This window comes from Syngnathus leptorhynchus, chromosome 2 (genome assembly GCF_054491065.1).
Source record: "Syngnathus leptorhynchus isolate UIUO chromosome 2, UIUO_Slep, whole genome shotgun sequence".
Taxonomy (NCBI): domain Eukaryota; kingdom Metazoa; phylum Chordata; class Actinopteri; order Syngnathiformes; family Syngnathidae; genus Syngnathus; species Syngnathus leptorhynchus.
Genome location: NC_141196.1, coordinates 2,330,294 through 2,346,133, shown reverse-complemented (window position 1 = coordinate 2,346,133; position 15,840 = coordinate 2,330,294). Strand labels below are relative to the sequence as shown.

The 15,840-nt window shown below is 42.5% G+C and overlaps 3 protein-coding genes across 5 annotated transcripts; all 3 read left to right on the top strand.

The window, feature by feature from the left end:
* The first annotated feature begins 68 nt into the window (after nt 1-68).
* LOC147060060 (major histocompatibility complex class I-related protein 1-like) lies at nt 69-4,439 on the top strand. The gene is made up of 7 exons (XM_085903604.1): nt 69-245; nt 1,051-1,314; nt 1,420-1,698; nt 1,819-2,127; nt 2,207-2,317; nt 2,390-2,407; nt 2,483-4,439. Exons 1-7 carry the CDS (start codon nt 191-193, stop codon nt 2,509-2,511), a joined length of 1,065 nt encoding a protein of 354 aa, XP_085759730.1. The 5' UTR covers nt 69-190; the 3' UTR covers nt 2,512-4,439.
* A 5,071-nt stretch (nt 4,440-9,510) lies between these two features.
* On the top strand, nt 9,511-12,210 carry LOC147060059 (major histocompatibility complex class I-related protein 1-like). 2 transcript variants are annotated; one of them, XM_085900544.1, is made up of 7 exons: nt 9,511-9,680; nt 10,406-10,669; nt 10,775-11,053; nt 11,183-11,491; nt 11,571-11,687; nt 11,760-11,777; nt 11,860-12,210. In XM_085900544.1, exons 1-7 carry the CDS (start codon nt 9,617-9,619, stop codon nt 11,886-11,888), a joined length of 1,080 nt encoding a protein of 359 aa, XP_085756670.1. In that variant the 5' UTR covers nt 9,511-9,616; the 3' UTR covers nt 11,889-12,210. The 2 variants fall into 2 exon arrangements, with proteins under 2 accessions (XP_085756670.1, XP_085756661.1); XM_085900535.1 differs by having other exon boundaries at nt 11,571-11,777.
* Nucleotides 12,211-12,357: 147 nt separating this feature from the next.
* Nucleotides 12,358-15,817, top strand: LOC147060058 (calcium-binding protein 2-like). Of its 2 annotated transcripts, XM_085900571.1 has the most exons (9): nt 12,358-13,218; nt 13,285-13,344; nt 13,426-13,567; nt 14,259-14,289; nt 14,394-14,537; nt 14,969-15,043; nt 15,207-15,316; nt 15,385-15,532; nt 15,614-15,817. In XM_085900571.1, exons 2-9 carry the CDS (start codon nt 13,286-13,288, stop codon nt 15,640-15,642), a joined length of 738 nt encoding a protein of 245 aa, XP_085756697.1. In that variant the 5' UTR covers nt 12,358-13,218; nt 13,285; the 3' UTR covers nt 15,643-15,817. The 2 variants fall into 2 exon arrangements, with proteins under 2 accessions (XP_085756697.1, XP_085756703.1); XM_085900577.1 differs by lacking the exon at nt 14,969-15,043 and having other exon boundaries at nt 12,358-13,344.
* Nucleotides 15,818-15,840: the final 23 nt, after the last annotated feature.

Here is a 15,840-nt window from a genome sequence, read left to right as displayed (position 1 = left end):
TAAATGTTTAACTATAGATATTCAATACACACTTTCTTAACAGTCATGGGAGGCGGTTCTAAGTGACGTCATCGCCAGGCTGAACTCCAATTGGCTTACGTGGGATGTAATCGAAGTGCGTCCTACGCTTCGCTGTTGTTCCCCGTTTGCCACTTGGACGACGAGTTGCAACTTTGACTAAAATCGAAAAATGAATTTACTTGCATTTTTTGTTTTCGCTGTGCAAATATATAGCGTGACGTCTGGTAAGTTGTACTTTTCGGTTGATTCTTTTAAAGATTGACGCTCTTGTTTTAGAACTGACGCAGTCGTTATTGTTTATTGCTTTCGTTTTCTCTCTCGTTTGTTGCGTCGGCATTTTAAGGTATTCACCTATTAGAAATGGAGTGAAGTTGGAGAACTTAAAAATGGCACAAATCAAAGTGATGTGCCCCAGCATAAATAGGCAATGGATGAAATGTGGAAAAGCCTACGCGCAAGAATGAAATGTTGTACATTTGCAATTAATAATGAACATTTCACAGTCATGGCAATAAAGTTGTGGAAAACCTTGTTTTAAAAATTTTTTATAGCCTCCTGAATCCTATTCCATTATTATTTCGATAAGAGTCATCATGTCTCCGGAAATGATATAAGGGAGTTCTTTTGTTCAGACAAGTGAACATTCTTTTAGATGTTACCTGCAAATGTGAGGAAAATTGGAGACACAGTCCAAACTGTCAGCAGGTAACATCTCAAAGTCTTTCACTTGTCTGAACAAAAGGTTTGCCTCATATTATTATTGGATTTTGTGTTTTTTTTTGCAAATGAAGGAGAATGGCAAAAGGTTTCTTTCATCAGTTGATGTCAATCACTGCTGAGGGGAATCGAATATCTAAAATCGAACAGAACAACTGGGAGAAAAAACGTAGGCAGGTTGTCAAATCCAAGTTTGACAAGTTTGGACAAACATGACATTTCAAGTGCTGCAAAGTTCCAACTGCAGGCAGAATCATTGAAAATATGAAGATTGATTTGATCACGTGTGTCATTTTGGTGTTTGTCTTTCAGTCATTCACACGCTCAATTATTTCACGACGGGCTCTCAAGTTGCAAAGCTACCCGAGTACTGGGAGGCCGCGTATCTTGACGGCGTTCAGATTCTGCACTTTGACAGCAACCACAGGAAAGCAAAAGCCAAACAAGACTGGGTGGACAAAATCACAGAAGATGATCCGCACTTCTGGGAGAGAGAGACGGCATTCAGTATTCGTAATGAGCAGGTCTTCAAAGTCAACATTGAAATCGCTAAAAAGCGCTTCAACCAAACTGGAGGTTTGTTTACGTCCAACCTTCTGCTCGTCAAATGAGACTTTTTTGGTCACTGCTGGCTTCTCTCTGATCATCGTCCTCACTGAATCTTGTGCGCCATCCTTTCAGGTGTTCACATGCTTCAAAGGATGTCCGGCTGTGAATGGAATGATGAGACTGGGGAGGTTGATGGTTGGCTGCACCTCAGTTACGATGGAGAAGACTTCATATCATTTGAGCTGAAGACGATGAGCTGGATCGCAGCACATCCGCAAGCTTTCATCACCAAACTCAAGTGGGACCGAGACGACGGGTCCAATCAATACAAGAAGAATCTCTTTACTGAAGTGTGTCCTGTCGAGTTGAAGAAGCACGTGAGCAACGGGAGGGACTTCCTGACCAGAACCGGTACATTGTCCTCTCACACCTTCTCTGCGTCTCTCAAGCTCACACACAATGTCCATCTTTGACGCTCTTTCAAGTTGTTTCTCTTCCTCCATGCACTCTTCTCTCCATCTTTGCGCGCAGAGCTTCCCACGGTGTCTCTCCTGCAGAAGACGCCTTCCTCTCCAATCACCTGCCACGCCACGGGTTTCTACCCCAGGACGTCGGACCTCTTTTGGAGGAAGGACGGCGAGGAGATCCACGAGGACGTGGAGATGGGGGAGACCCTCCCCAACCACGACGGAACCTTCCAGACCACCGCCCACCTGCAAGTGGAGCTGACGCCCGCCGCGGAGGGCCGCTACGAATGCGTGTTCAAACTGGAAGGCGTCCGGGAAGAGATGGTCACCAAGCTGGACTCCAGAAGCATCCTGAGCAACGCGCGCATCCAGGGTGAGCCACGCCTCGGACACGGCTGGCTCGGCGTCACGCCGACAGTCGTTCACGTGTCTGGTTTTGTTGCCGTGTGAAGAAGAGGAAGACGGGAAGAAGGCGGTGGCCATCGCTGTCCCGCTGGTGGTCCTGGCTCTGGTGACGGTGGCGGTGGCGGTGTTCCTCGCCAAGCGTCCCAAAAGCCAACAAGGTGAACGACGACACAAATGTTTGCTCTGTTTGTGGCGATTCCTAATCTCCTTTCGCTTCTCTTCCATTTCAGCCAATTACGCTCCAGCTTGTAAGTGAGACGTTTTCCCCTTCCTGTTTTGAAAAAATGCAAATGCCTTGAATGTTTTTTTTTATGCTCCCTCAGCCGGCATCTCATCTTCTGAGCAGGATTGAATGAACCCCACTAAGGTTGAAGGGATGTCTTCTTTTTTGGGGGGGTGCCACGTTTGATTGAATCATCGCATTCCAGCTGTATGAAATATTTGGAAATGTTTCTTGTTTCAAATTGAAACGCAAGTGCGGGGAATTCTAATTGTATTTACCTCACTAGTTCTTCCAAATACCGCTACAGGGAGCCACGAGGAATATCCCCATCACACGTTGCTTTTTTTCAAGGGATTTTTTTGTGAAGCGAGCTACTGATCAATTTGATATAAGTTTGAGTATCATTTTTAAAAAAAATTGAAATGAGGTTTCTGGTCCCTCACTGTATTTTCACTTGTGGATATATAATTTAGCAAGGATGAGCGAGAAAGTTTTGATAAGGAACACGTCTTTTTTCTGTTGTCCTCTAAAAAAAAAAAACATACAAAACACATTCCTATGTACAGAAAAGTCCATGTGGAGTTCATTTTAATATATATATATTTTTATTTATCTTCATCATTGATGTGCATTTTTATCAATAGACAATTCAACTTTAGTAAGTAAAAAAAAAGAAGGAACAGGATGAAGAACATGTCTTTTTTCTGTTGTCCTCTAAAAAATAACCCATACAAAACACATTCCTATGTACAGAAAAGTCCATGTGGAGTTCATTTTAATATATATATATATTTATTTATCTTCATCATTGATGTGCATTTTGATCAATAGGCAATTCAACTTTAGTAAGTAAAAAAAAAGAAGGAACAGGATGGAGAAAATCTTATACTTCCTGCCCCCTTCCACATAATAATAAAATAAAACAACATGATAAGTGCAAAACTTCATCATGTACAAACCAAACACCTCACGTGAAAATATATACAAAACCAGACAAGAAATGACTAAATTCATAAATATAAAGCGAAATGTCGACACTTACGGCTGTCCATATCATCTTATTGTTCTGTCGTTATAGATTTTTTTCAATTGGAATGTATTTATACAATACTTTATCTCATCGAAAAGAGAAGGTACAAATAGAAATCGATGGAAATGAAATCGAAAGGGCTCAGGAAAACACATTTCTTGGGGTTATAATAGATGACAAGCTGAGTTGGAATTTTTTTTTTTTCAAGAAGCATTGCAGTCATATACAAAGCAAAAGAATGACTGGATTATCATTCACTTCACTTTTATTGTTCACTTGTCTTGGCCTATTTGCATGACTGTGCTGAGGTTTGGGGGAATACTTACCAAACTTCACTACAGCCACTTATCATCCTGCAGAAAAGAGCAATAAGGGCTAGTCATCATGTCAACTAGGTGGAACACACAAATCCACTTTTCCTACAATCCAAACGATTGAAATTCACAGATATAGTATCTTATCAAACGGCAATCATCATGCATAAGGCAAAAGCAAAACAACTACCAGAAAATATCCAGAACAGGAATCGGGAGGGAGGTTATAACTTCAAAATCCTAAACATAAGAAAGTTTCTGTATAACTATAACCGGGGTCAAACTATGGAGCGGTCTAAGTGAGGAACTCAAGCAAAGTCCAAATATCCACCAGTTTCAACAAATGTTCAAAACTATGTTGTTTAGCGGGTACAAGGACTAAAAACGGCAAATGGCTACAAAAAAGCAAAAATCAAACAGAATAATAAGTTGAAAATGTGTCATTAGTTTATTGGATAAACTGAGAAAGTGGTAGGAATCTAAAAAGGTATGCTTCTTCCCGCTCCTCCTCTTCGAGCATTCTTTGTTTTTGATTTTTTCAGTTTGTTGGTTTATTGTTTGTTGTACGGACTTACATATGACACTTTAGTCACGCAGGGGTGTCCAAACTTTTTGTAAAGAGGGCCAGATTTGGTGAGGTGAAAATGTGTGAGTGCCGACCATTCAGTCTGATATTCCTCACATGAAACACAAATAAATCTAAACAAATTTGACCAAGTCACTCATTTCATATTTACCTTTTTTATTTATATTTTAAGAAGCTTAACATTTCTTAGGTTAATTTGAAACATTCCGGATTATTGGCAATTAAATGCTTACTGCAAACATGACTTTGTATTGGAACTTTGAAATTCAAAACAGAGTAACAGCTAATCTTATTCAGATGTGCAAACATTGACCACAAGTCTCAGTGCATTTATAACTGTGGTTTCGATAGTCACAAAAAAGATTTTATACAGAATTTTAGAATTTCATCGTCTCAGTTGACAGATGACTTGCCTGCACTAATGTGAATGAAGGGTGATAGTGAGATCTGGACTGCAGTACATAGGTCAGTCAGGTCAGGCTCAAAGGCAGTGGTTTTGATGCGCAAGATGTCACGCAGGTGAGAGTCAGTTAGTCGTGTTCTCACGCGGTTCTTGTTAAAGTTCATAACCGAAAAAGTCTTCTCACACAAATACGTTGATCCAAACAAGCTCAGCATTTTCTTAGCAAATGTTCGAATCTTTTGGAAGCAGCTGGCGGTAAAAGTCTGCAATGGAGAGCGTTTGGTAACGACCGCGGCGCTCGGCGTCACACTGCAGCTCAATGAGCTCCAGCTGCAGGTGGTCTGTAACATCATCAGGGTCCACAGAGAAAGGAGAGGAAAAAATTGCAATCTCTTTCTCAATAGCTGCAAAATCCCGAAAGCGGTGTTGGAACTCCTCAGCCAGAGATGAGATGTCTGCTGCATACCTCCTTGTTTGCGCGTTGATGTTGCTCTGTGGAAAGCTGGTCATGATTTCCTGCAGTGCGTGGAAATGTGTAGGATTGGGCTGCGTTTGTGACAGGTGCCTTTGGAAAAGTTGCAGCTTGATTCCAAAGGCTTTGATGTGTGAATAAAGTTGGCTTACCACTGCATTTGGCCCCTGAAGGCTAGTGTTCAGCACGTTCAGGTGCTTTGTTGTGTCAGCCAGCCAAACTGGGTCACATAGTTCTGGGATGGATTGTCCTTTTTTTAATAATAATAATAATAAATTATATTTATAACGCACTTTATATTCGGAGGAATCTCAAAGTGCTACATGGCAAGTAAAAACAAGAATAAAAAGCAAGGACAAGTATAAAACAACTGGACGACAACCAGGATATAAAAACAGGAATCACAGAAATGCCAAATTAAAGAAGTGAGTTTTAAGTCCGGTTTTGAAAGAGTCAGTGGATTGGGGTGCTCTAAGGTGGTCGGGGAGGGAGTTCCACAGTGTGGGGGCTGCATGGCAGAAGGCCCGGTCGCCCATGGTACGCAGCTTGGTGTTGGGGATATGAAGAAGGTGAGAATTGGATGAGCGGAGGTTTCGGGTGGCAGATTTAGGGGCAAGGAGTTCTTTGAGGTATGGGGGAGCATGTCCGAGGATGCACTGGCGAGTGAGGAGGGCGATCTTATCATTTATTCGAAATTTGATGGGGAGCCAGTGCGTGAAAACGGAGGATGGGTGTGATGTGGTCGCTTTTCCGCACCCTCATCAGGATCCTAGCAGCGCAGTTTTGGATGTACTGGAGCCTCTGGAGGCTCTTGCTAGGGATCCCGATGAGGAGTGCGTTACAGTAGTCTAGCCTGGAGGAGACAAAGGCGTGGACAAGTTTCTCAGCATCTGTCAGGGTAAGTGTGGGGCGGAGTTTGGAAATGTTCCTGAGGTGGAAGAAGGAGGTCTTGCAGATGTGTTTTATGTGTGACTCTAGGTTGAGTTGAGAGTCCGGTATCACACTCAGGTCGGTGACAGTGGCTGAGAGGGGGATTGTGTGACCGGCGAATGAGATGCTTGTGATTGGGCAGGTATGGATCTGATGGGGAGTGCCAAATAACATGGCTTGGGTTTTATCGCTGTCGACTGGTAGGAAGCTGAGATTCATCCACGCCTTTATCTCCTCCAGACACAGTGAGAGGATGGATGAGGCTGTTTGTTTGTAGCGTGGTTGCCTACACTGTTCAGCTGCTACCTGTGTGCTAGCTGGTCGCTGCTCCGCTGTTTTCCTGTCTGGCCCGTGTATCATACATATCAACCCTGCTGTGAGCTCCATGCTCTGGTGGACCTCCCTGTCCGCCATGATTCATCCAGCATGAAGTCAACCCGGATCAATATCAAAAATATCAACTTAGCAGATTTCACCTCAGCCATTGGCAGTCTCCCCACCGTCACTCCCCCATATAGCCCGGATCATCTTGTTTCTGCTTACGACACTGGACTACAAACTCTGCTAAACTCATTTGCCCCCCTCAAAACCCAAACTGTTTCTTTCCCCCCGCTCTGCAGCCCGGTTCTCAACTCATCTACGTCAACTGAAAGCCAAAGGACGACAGCTGGAACGGCTTTCTCGCAAAACTGGACTCATGATTCATAAACTGTTGTACCATACTCACATAATGCAATCTAAGGCTGCAATTTCCTCCTCAAAATTTTGCGGAGAAAATTGCAGCTGGTGCGGGGAACACCAGAGCCCTGTTTTCCATCATTAATAATTCAACCCGCCCACGTGACATGATGTCCTTCTTTGACAATAAAATAGCCACTATCCACCAACAACTGACCTCTCACATGTCTAGCTATTCATCTTCTTTCCTTCCTCATCCCGCCCCCACCTCTCTTTCCTGCTTCCAACATCCCTCTGCTGCTCATCTATCCAAACTCATTTGAAATTTAAAGCCATCTACATGTCAACTTGAGCCTCTGCCTACTCCTCCCTCGCCTCTCTGCTCCCCTTGATTACTGCTATTATCAATTCTTCCCTCACCTCTGGTTCTGTCCCTCTATCTCTCAAATCTGCTACAGTTACCCCAATGATTAAAAAAAACTGGTTTAGATCCCAATATCCTCAGTAACTTCCGTCCCATCTCCAACCTGCCATTTCTGTCCAAAATTCTTGAAAAAGCGGTTGCATCTCAGATCCACACCCACCTCACTAATAATAATCGATACGAAGAGTTCCGGTCTGGTTTTCGCCCTCGACACAGTACACAAACAGTCCTTATTAAAATCACCAATGATCTCCTGATTGCAGCCGACTCTGGTCTCATATCCATACTCATTCTTCTTGATTTAAGTGCAGCTTTTGACACTATCTCTCACTCCATCCTCTTAGGAAGACTAGCTGCTATTGGACTGGTTGACACACCCCTGCACTGGTTTCACTCTTATCTTTCTGGCCGTTCTCAATTTATCCAGTTAAAATCATTCACATCTCACCCCTCGCATTGTCACTGGAACCACTGTCTACCACCATATCACTCCCGTTCTACACCAACTTCACTGGCGCCCCATAAAACAGCGCATTGATTATAAAATTCTCCTTCACACATTCAAGGCCATCCTGTACTGCAAATCATATTTCAGTCAATAGAGGGCGCTACAAGACCGACACAAGATCTTGCAGCGCTACAACAGCTGGGGCAAAACCTACACTCGTCATCCAAAACGAAATTGGAAAGAGAGCAAAAGCTTTGCCACAGCGATCATTTAAGATAAGAGTGTTTGTGTAGTGACGTGAACTTCACCACCGTGTTGTTTTAAGTGAATAAATTTGGAAAATTTTAAAAAGGACACAAATCAAAGTGGTGCACACCAGCATAAATATGCAAATACAGTAATCCCTCCTACTTCGCGGGGGTTACGTTCCAGACCCACCCGCGAAATGGGAATTTCCGCGAAATAGAAACTAGATTTTTTTGAGCTATTCTTGGAAGATATTCTATTTTTATCGCTGACATCAACCAGCTCGCTGCTAGGGGACTTTCATATCAATGGACTGTGCGCTCCGCATTCATGCCTTAGCGACGAGACTAACAGTGTATTGCTATGTCCAGATGAAGGCCACCGCCGGTGGAGAGTGTTATATCTTTACTATTTTCCAGGTTCTGATGTAGCAAGCATGGTTCGGACAACGACGTGATGGGTACTGCTTTATTCCTTTCATCACAGTCAGTTCACTGGCCGTACATCGCGACACTGAACGTCCCCGAAGCTCCCCCTCCCACATCCGGGGTTTTCCCACTACGGAACATGAGTTAGTCCAAAATATACAACATCTCTAATATACAACAGAGAGAACGCCCTGAAGTCACATGTGACGATAAAGTATACTGTACTGACTCTTTAATTTATTCATTTCAAAACAAGAAAACGACTTTTAAACATAAGCTATTTATTAAAGGAAAATGAAGAAAACTCAAGTGGCCGCGAAACCTCGTGAAATGATGAAATTTCTGCGATAAAATCATTAATTTATTTTTGAAAACCCGCGATACAGCGAAGCCGCGATAGTTGAAGCCGCGAAATAGGAGGGATGACTGTAGTGAAATGTGGAAAAGCCATCGTACATTAATTAAATGTTGAACAGGAGAGTATGTAATCAATAATTAACGTTTCACGATAATGGAAATCAAATTTTATCCAATCTTTCAAAGAAAATCATTATATAACCTCCTGAATATGATAAAAAGATCATCAATACTCAAATGAATTGAATTGTTTTGTTGATATTCATTTATTTTTGTCACATTAAAAAGTGAGAACAGAGTAGGCAATCAGTGATTTGTAACAAAACTGGCCAGAGTTGAATCTTTCACCCAGCGCTCCACGGCGTCCTTGAGTGCCTTGAAAGGCGCCTCACAAATTAAATGTATTATTATTATTATTATTATTATTACTTTTCCACATGCAATATGGCGGCAAAGTTGACCAACGTTCAAGCTGAGTTGAGGGATATTTTCAATGATAAAAGCCCTCGACGGTCACGTGATTTCACAGAAAGCAAAACTTTAATTTACGTTGTAGTTTCGCAGCCCACCAGGGGCGGCGCTGTTTCAACACGTGGTTTATTTACAAGTATATATCTTTTTTTTTTAAGACGCACACGTACTCACTCACACGCACAGTCATATGCGGGAGTCGAACTCATAGTCCATGCACACATCACAGTCGAGTGTACCACTACAATCTCAGCCATCCCCACACAGTTTATTAACATACTGTTGGACTGAGTGACGTCACCGGCGGGCTGAACTCTGATTGGCTTAAGAGGGATGTAATCAAGCGCGTCCTGGGCTTCACTGTTGTTCCGCGTTTGCTCTCTTGTACAACAACTAGTCGCAACTTTGACCGAGTGCCCTGCTTGACTAAAATCGAAAAACAACTTGATGTTGACAATGAATTTACTGGCATTCTTCGTTTTGGCTCTGCAAATACACAGCGTGAGGTCTGGTAAGTTGTACTTTTTGGTTGATGATCCCAAAGATTGACGCTTTTGATTTAGAACTGACGCAGTCATTATTGTTGATTGCTTTCGTTTTCTCTCTCGTTTGTTGCGTCGGCATTTTAAGTTCTTTCACCTGAACGCCCGTTTTGTCAGAGTTATACGGGAATACATTGCTACAATTATAAATGTTAAAAATGGCACAAATCAAAGCATAAATATGCAATGGATGAAATGTGGAAAAGCCTACGCACAAGAATGAAATGTTGTACATTTGCAATTAATAATGAACATTTCACAGTCATGGCAATAAAGTTGTGGAAAACGTTGTTTTAAAATTTTTTATAGCCTCCTGAATCCTATTCCATTATTATTTCGATAAGAGTCATCATGTCTCCGGGAATGATATAAGGGAGTTCTTTTGTTCAGACAAGTGAACATTCTTTTAGATGTTACCTGAGAATGGCAAAAGGTTTCTTTCATCAGTGGATGTCAATCACTGCTGAGGGGCATCGAATATCTCGCTTAGGGCGTCACACTGAGATCGAATATAACAACTGGGAGAAAAAAACCTAGGCAGGTTGTCAAATTCAAGTTTGACAAGTTGGTGCGGAAGAACGCGTTTGGACAAACATGACATTTCAAGTGCTGCAAAGTTCCAACTGCAGGCAGAATCATTGAAAATATGAAGATTGATTTGATCACGTGTGTCATTTTTGTGTTTGTCTTTCAGTCATTCACACGCTCAAATATTTCCAGACGGCCTCTCAAGTTGCAAAGCTACCCGAGTACTGGGAGGCCGCGTATGTTGACGGCGTTCAGATTCTGCACTTTGACAGCAACCACAGGAAAGCAAAAGCCAAACAAGACTGGGTGGACAAAATCACAGAAGATGATCCGCACTTCTGGGAGAGAGAGACGGCGGGCGGTATTAGGACTGAGCAGGCCTTCAAAGTCAACATTGAAATCGCTAAAGAGCGCTTCAACCAAACTGGAGGTTTGTTTACGTCCAACCTTCTGCTCGTCAAATGAGACTTTTTTGGTCACTGCTGGCTTCTCTCTGATCATCGTCCTCACTGAATCTTGTGCGCCATCCTTTCAGGTGTTCACATGATTCAAAGGATGTCCGGCTGTGAATGGAATGATGAGACTGGGGAGGTTGATGGTTGGGAGCACCACAGATACGATGGAGAAGACTTCATATTATTTGAGCTGAAGACGATGAGCTGGATTGCAGCACATCCGCAAGCTTGCATCACCAAACTCAAGTGGGACCGAGACGACGGGTACAATCAATACAAGAAGAATCTCTATACTGAGGTGTGTCCTGGCGAATTGAAGAAGCACGTGAGCAACGGGAGGGACTTCCTGACCAGAACCGGTACATTGTCCTCTCACACCTTCTCTGCGTCTTTCAAGCTCACACACAATGTCCATCTTTGACGCTCTTTCAAGTTGTTTCTCTTCCTCCATGCACGTCCTCCACTCTTCTCTCCATCTTTGCGCGCAGAGCTTCCCACGGTGTCTCTCCTGCAGAAGACTCCTTCCTCTCCAATCACCTGCCACGCCACGGGTTTCTACCCCAGGACGTCGGACCTCTTTTGGAGGAAGGACGGCGAGGAGATCCACGAGGACGTGGAGATGGGGGAGACCCTCCCCAACCACGACGGAACCTTCCAGACCACCGCCGACCTGAAAGTGGAGATGACGCCCGCCGCGGAGGGCCGCTACGAATGCGTGTTCAAACTGGAAGGCGTCCGGGAAGAGATGGTCACCAAGCTGGACGCCAGAAGCATCCTGAGCAACGCGCGCATCCAGGGTGAGCCACGCCTCGGACACGGCTGGCTCGGCGTCACGCCGACAGTCGTTCACGTGTCTCGTTTTGTTGCCGTGTGAAGAAGAGGAAGACAGAAAGAAGGCGGTGGCCATCGCTGTCCCGCTGGTGGTCCTGGTTCTGGTGGCAGTGGCGGCGGGGGTGGCGGTGTTCCTCGCCAAGCGTCCCAAAAGCCAACAAGGTGAACGACGACACAAATGTTTGCTCCGTTTGTGGCGATTCCTAATCTCCTCTCGCTTCTCTTCCATTTCAGCCAATTACGCTCCAGCTTGTAAGTGAGACGTTTTCCCCTTCCTGTTTTGAAAAAATGCAAATGCCTTGAATGTTTTTTTTTTTTTTTTATGCTCCCTCAGCCAGCGTCTCATCTTCTGAGCAGGATTGAATGAACCCCACGAAGGTTGAAGGGATGTCTTCTTTTTTTTTTTTGGGTGTCACGCTTGATTGAATCATCGCATTCCAGCTGTATGAAATATTTGGAAATGTTTCTTGTTTCAAATTGAAATGCAACAGTTTTTCAAGTGCAGGGAATTCTAATTGTATTTACCTCACTAGTTCTTCCAAATACCGCTAGAGGGAGCCACAAGTAATATCCGCATCACACGTTGCTTTTTTTCAAGGGATTTTTTTGTGAAGCGAGCTATTGATCAATTTGATATAAGTTTGAGTATCATTTAAAAAAAATAATAAAATGAGGTTTCTGGTCACTCACTGTATTTTTACTTGTGGATATATAATTTAGCAAGGATGAGCAAGAACGTTTTAATGAGGAACACGTCTTTTTTCTGTTGTCCTCTTAAAAAAAACCATACAAAACACATTCCTATGTACAGAAAAGTCCATGTGGAGTTCATTTTAATATATATATATTTTTATTTATCTTCATCATTGATGTGCATTTTGATTAATAGACAATTCAACTTTAGTAAGTAAAAAAAGAACGAAGGAACAGGATGAAGAAAATCTTGTACTTCCTGCCGCCTTCCACATAATAATAAAATAAAACAACATGATAAGTGCAAAACTTCCTCAAGTACAAACCAAACACCTCACATTAAAATATATACAAAACCAGACAAGAAATGACTAAATTCATAAATATAAAGCGAAATGTCGACACTTACGGCTGTCCATATAATCTTATTGTTCTGTCGTTATAGATTTTTTTCAATTGGAATGTATTTATACAATACTTTGAAATATAACCCTAACCCTAACCCTAGTTTGACAGCCCAGTTAGAAACCCTAATCTTAGAAACCCTAAAAGTAGTGTGAAACCTTGGTTGTAAACCCTAACCCTAGTTTTAAAACCTAGTTGGGAACCCTAACCATGTTTTAAAACCCTATTCGGAAACCCTAGTTCGAAACCCTAATTAGGGATCCTAAAACTGGTTGGAAACCCTAGTCGGAAACCCTAACCCTAGTTTGACAGCCCAGTTAGAAACCCTAATCTTAGAAACCCTAAAAGTAGCGTGAAACCCTGGTTGGAAACCCTAACCCTAGTTTTAAAACCTAGTTTCAAACCCTAACCTTGGTTTAAAACCCTGGTCGGAAACCGTTGTTTCGCTTTCTTTGACAACACTTTCAGGCGGGTAATTAGCTGCTAAGCCTCTTGGATAGAAAGAGGTCAAGGCGCCAAAGACACAACATCAGAGAGAGCAGGAAAGGAGGAGGAACAACTCTGGACACAGTCCTGCTTCATTTTCTCACCCTAGGTAAGGACATTGTAGAAAAGTTTCAGCTCCAAGAGACACATTACATACATCTCTTTTTTATTTCAGCATGTCCAAGGTAGAACGAACAACATCAACAACTTCTGCGGACTCCGCTTCAACCGATGGGTATTTGCGTGAATGAGAAATGATAACGTTCAGATCCTAAAAATTTGAGCGCTCATCCACGTACGTTGTCATCGGGTACAGCAAAAGCGGACCGGCCTCGGCTCAGGCGTCTCCATCGGGCTCGGTGTCCGAGACGCCAAAGAAGTCATCCAAAAAGTCGAAGAAGAACAACGAAAGCATGAACAAGGTCTACAACTCTGTGCTGAACAGCGTCTTCGGGGCTGTGAGTACATAAAGTGAACTTTTAGTTTCACGTAAAGGATTGACTCTTTTCAAGTGTTTTGAGCAGTAGTGGGAGGTAGAAAAGATTTTGGCTAAAGTCAAATATTGATGCCTTGAAAAAAAAAATGCTTTGTTAAAATAGGCACATTGGTTAGCAGATTATATCGTGTAAAAAAAAAAAAATCTGTTCTTTTTATGATCTGAATTGGCTTTTTTTTGATAGCATAAAAGTTGCATCAACGTTAGCTTATGCTAGAAAACCAAAATGGATCTAAAAAAAAAAGAACACGCACAACTCAAAAATAATTTTGGTGTCATAGTAATTGCAAGATTTCTATCATCACGTTTTCCGGGTTTTTCTTTCACAGATGATATTTATCATGTAGGTTGCTATTAATTACTCCTGCTGACGCTTAATAAATGCAACAACCCAAAAAAAATCGTTGGGCCACCTACTTGCAAACATCAGACGTCATGGTGACGGTCAAGCAGCGCACGGGTCAATCCCGTCGGACTCCCGCGTGTGCGCTAAGCCCCACATTAGCTGGCGCTTAACGCCACACTTGGTTAGCTTCAGCAAAGATGATTTCCATCAGAGTGCCTGATGTATCTAGCTGGATGCTATGTGCAGAAAATCAAAGCTTTGACATAAAAAAAATAAATAAATAAATGACCTCATTGTCTTTCAACAGGACCGAGAATTAGCACAAGGGGAATTGGACGGTAAGAACAATCGTTTGCTGTATTTTGGGAGCCCAATTAAAGTTTTAACAGCGCTAATCCAATTCTGGAAACGCTCTCAAGGTTGTTGTTGTTTTTTTTTACAGAGCTGCAAGAAGCCTTCAAGGAGTTTGACTATGACCAGGACGGCTACTTGAACTACAAAGATGTGGCTGAATGCATGAGGACCATGGGCTACATGCCCACCGAAATGGAACTGCTGGAGATCGTGCAGCAGATCAAAATGAGGAGTGAGGCCTCAAACCAGATGTATCATACTGTTCCATGAATGAAGATTCATTCATCTACATATACTTGACATTTTAATAGTATGAGGAAAGTATGGGTCCCCGTGTGAAGCTAAGTATAAACTTATATAATATAACGGGGCCTGGACGGAGGGACGGACAGACAGAACCTCATTATACACACATACACAGCTAACTATGGAAAGGTGGATTTAATTATAGGTTTGTAAAAGATAGTGAAAATGATGGGGTTTTTTTTCTTAATTAGAGATAGAGGGCATGATCTTTAAGGCTTCATCCATTTTGTTCCAAATCTGAGGTCCCCTACAAGCAACACATACATTTGTGCAAAATTGCAATGCCTATATCCAAAGTTAGCAACAAAAGCTTTGAAGCGAAACAAGAATATTGATTTTCTTTTGTTTTACAAAAAGTAGTCTCAGCAGTGAAGACTACAAGTACATCTGCCATCAAGTGGTGGCTTGTGATATTACAACTAAAGTTGACAGGTGCAGTTTCACAGATTTCTTTTTTTTTCAAATTTGTTTCCATATTTTGCTCAAATTTTACAGCCATTTTTTCAATTTATATATTTTATATTTTATATTCATCATGTGACCTTTCACACTGCGTCACACTGATGAGAACTTGTTGCAATTCTTCCCTCCCTAGTGGGCGGGCTGATGGACTTTGAAGACTTTACTGAACTGATGGGCCCCAGAATGATGGGCGAGACAGCAGACATGCTGGGACTGAAAGAGCTCCAGTCGGCATTCCTCCAGGTGGGCTTCTGTTTGACCCCACCATCTTAGACAAACGCGCACCTTAAAGTCATCTTTGTCATACCAAGTTCGACTTGGACGGAGATGGGAAGATCACGCAGGACGAGATGAAGGAGGCGGCCAAGAGCCTGCTGGGTGAGAAGCTGAAGAAAGGAGAGTTGGAGGAGATCCTGAAGGAGTTGGACATCAACGCAGATGGAAATATTGACTTTGAAGGTGAAAATCGCCAAAGCTGACTTTTTAAAAAAAAATGTATTTCACTGACAACTTGTTTCTCTTCTCTGCTCCTCATTTCAGAGTTTGTGATGATGCTTTCCATCCGCTAGCAGCCAGCATTGCAAGAATAACTGAGCAAGAGTTTGTAGTTCAACATATACGACATCGTGTGCCTAAGTGTCATAACTGAAAAAAATAGTCAATTTAACCTAACATGTCAAGAAAATTCTGTATGTTTTGCTACTTTAATAAAGAAATCCAAAATGATTTTTTGGGGGGTATTTTTACCAGGGAAAAGAACACACAAA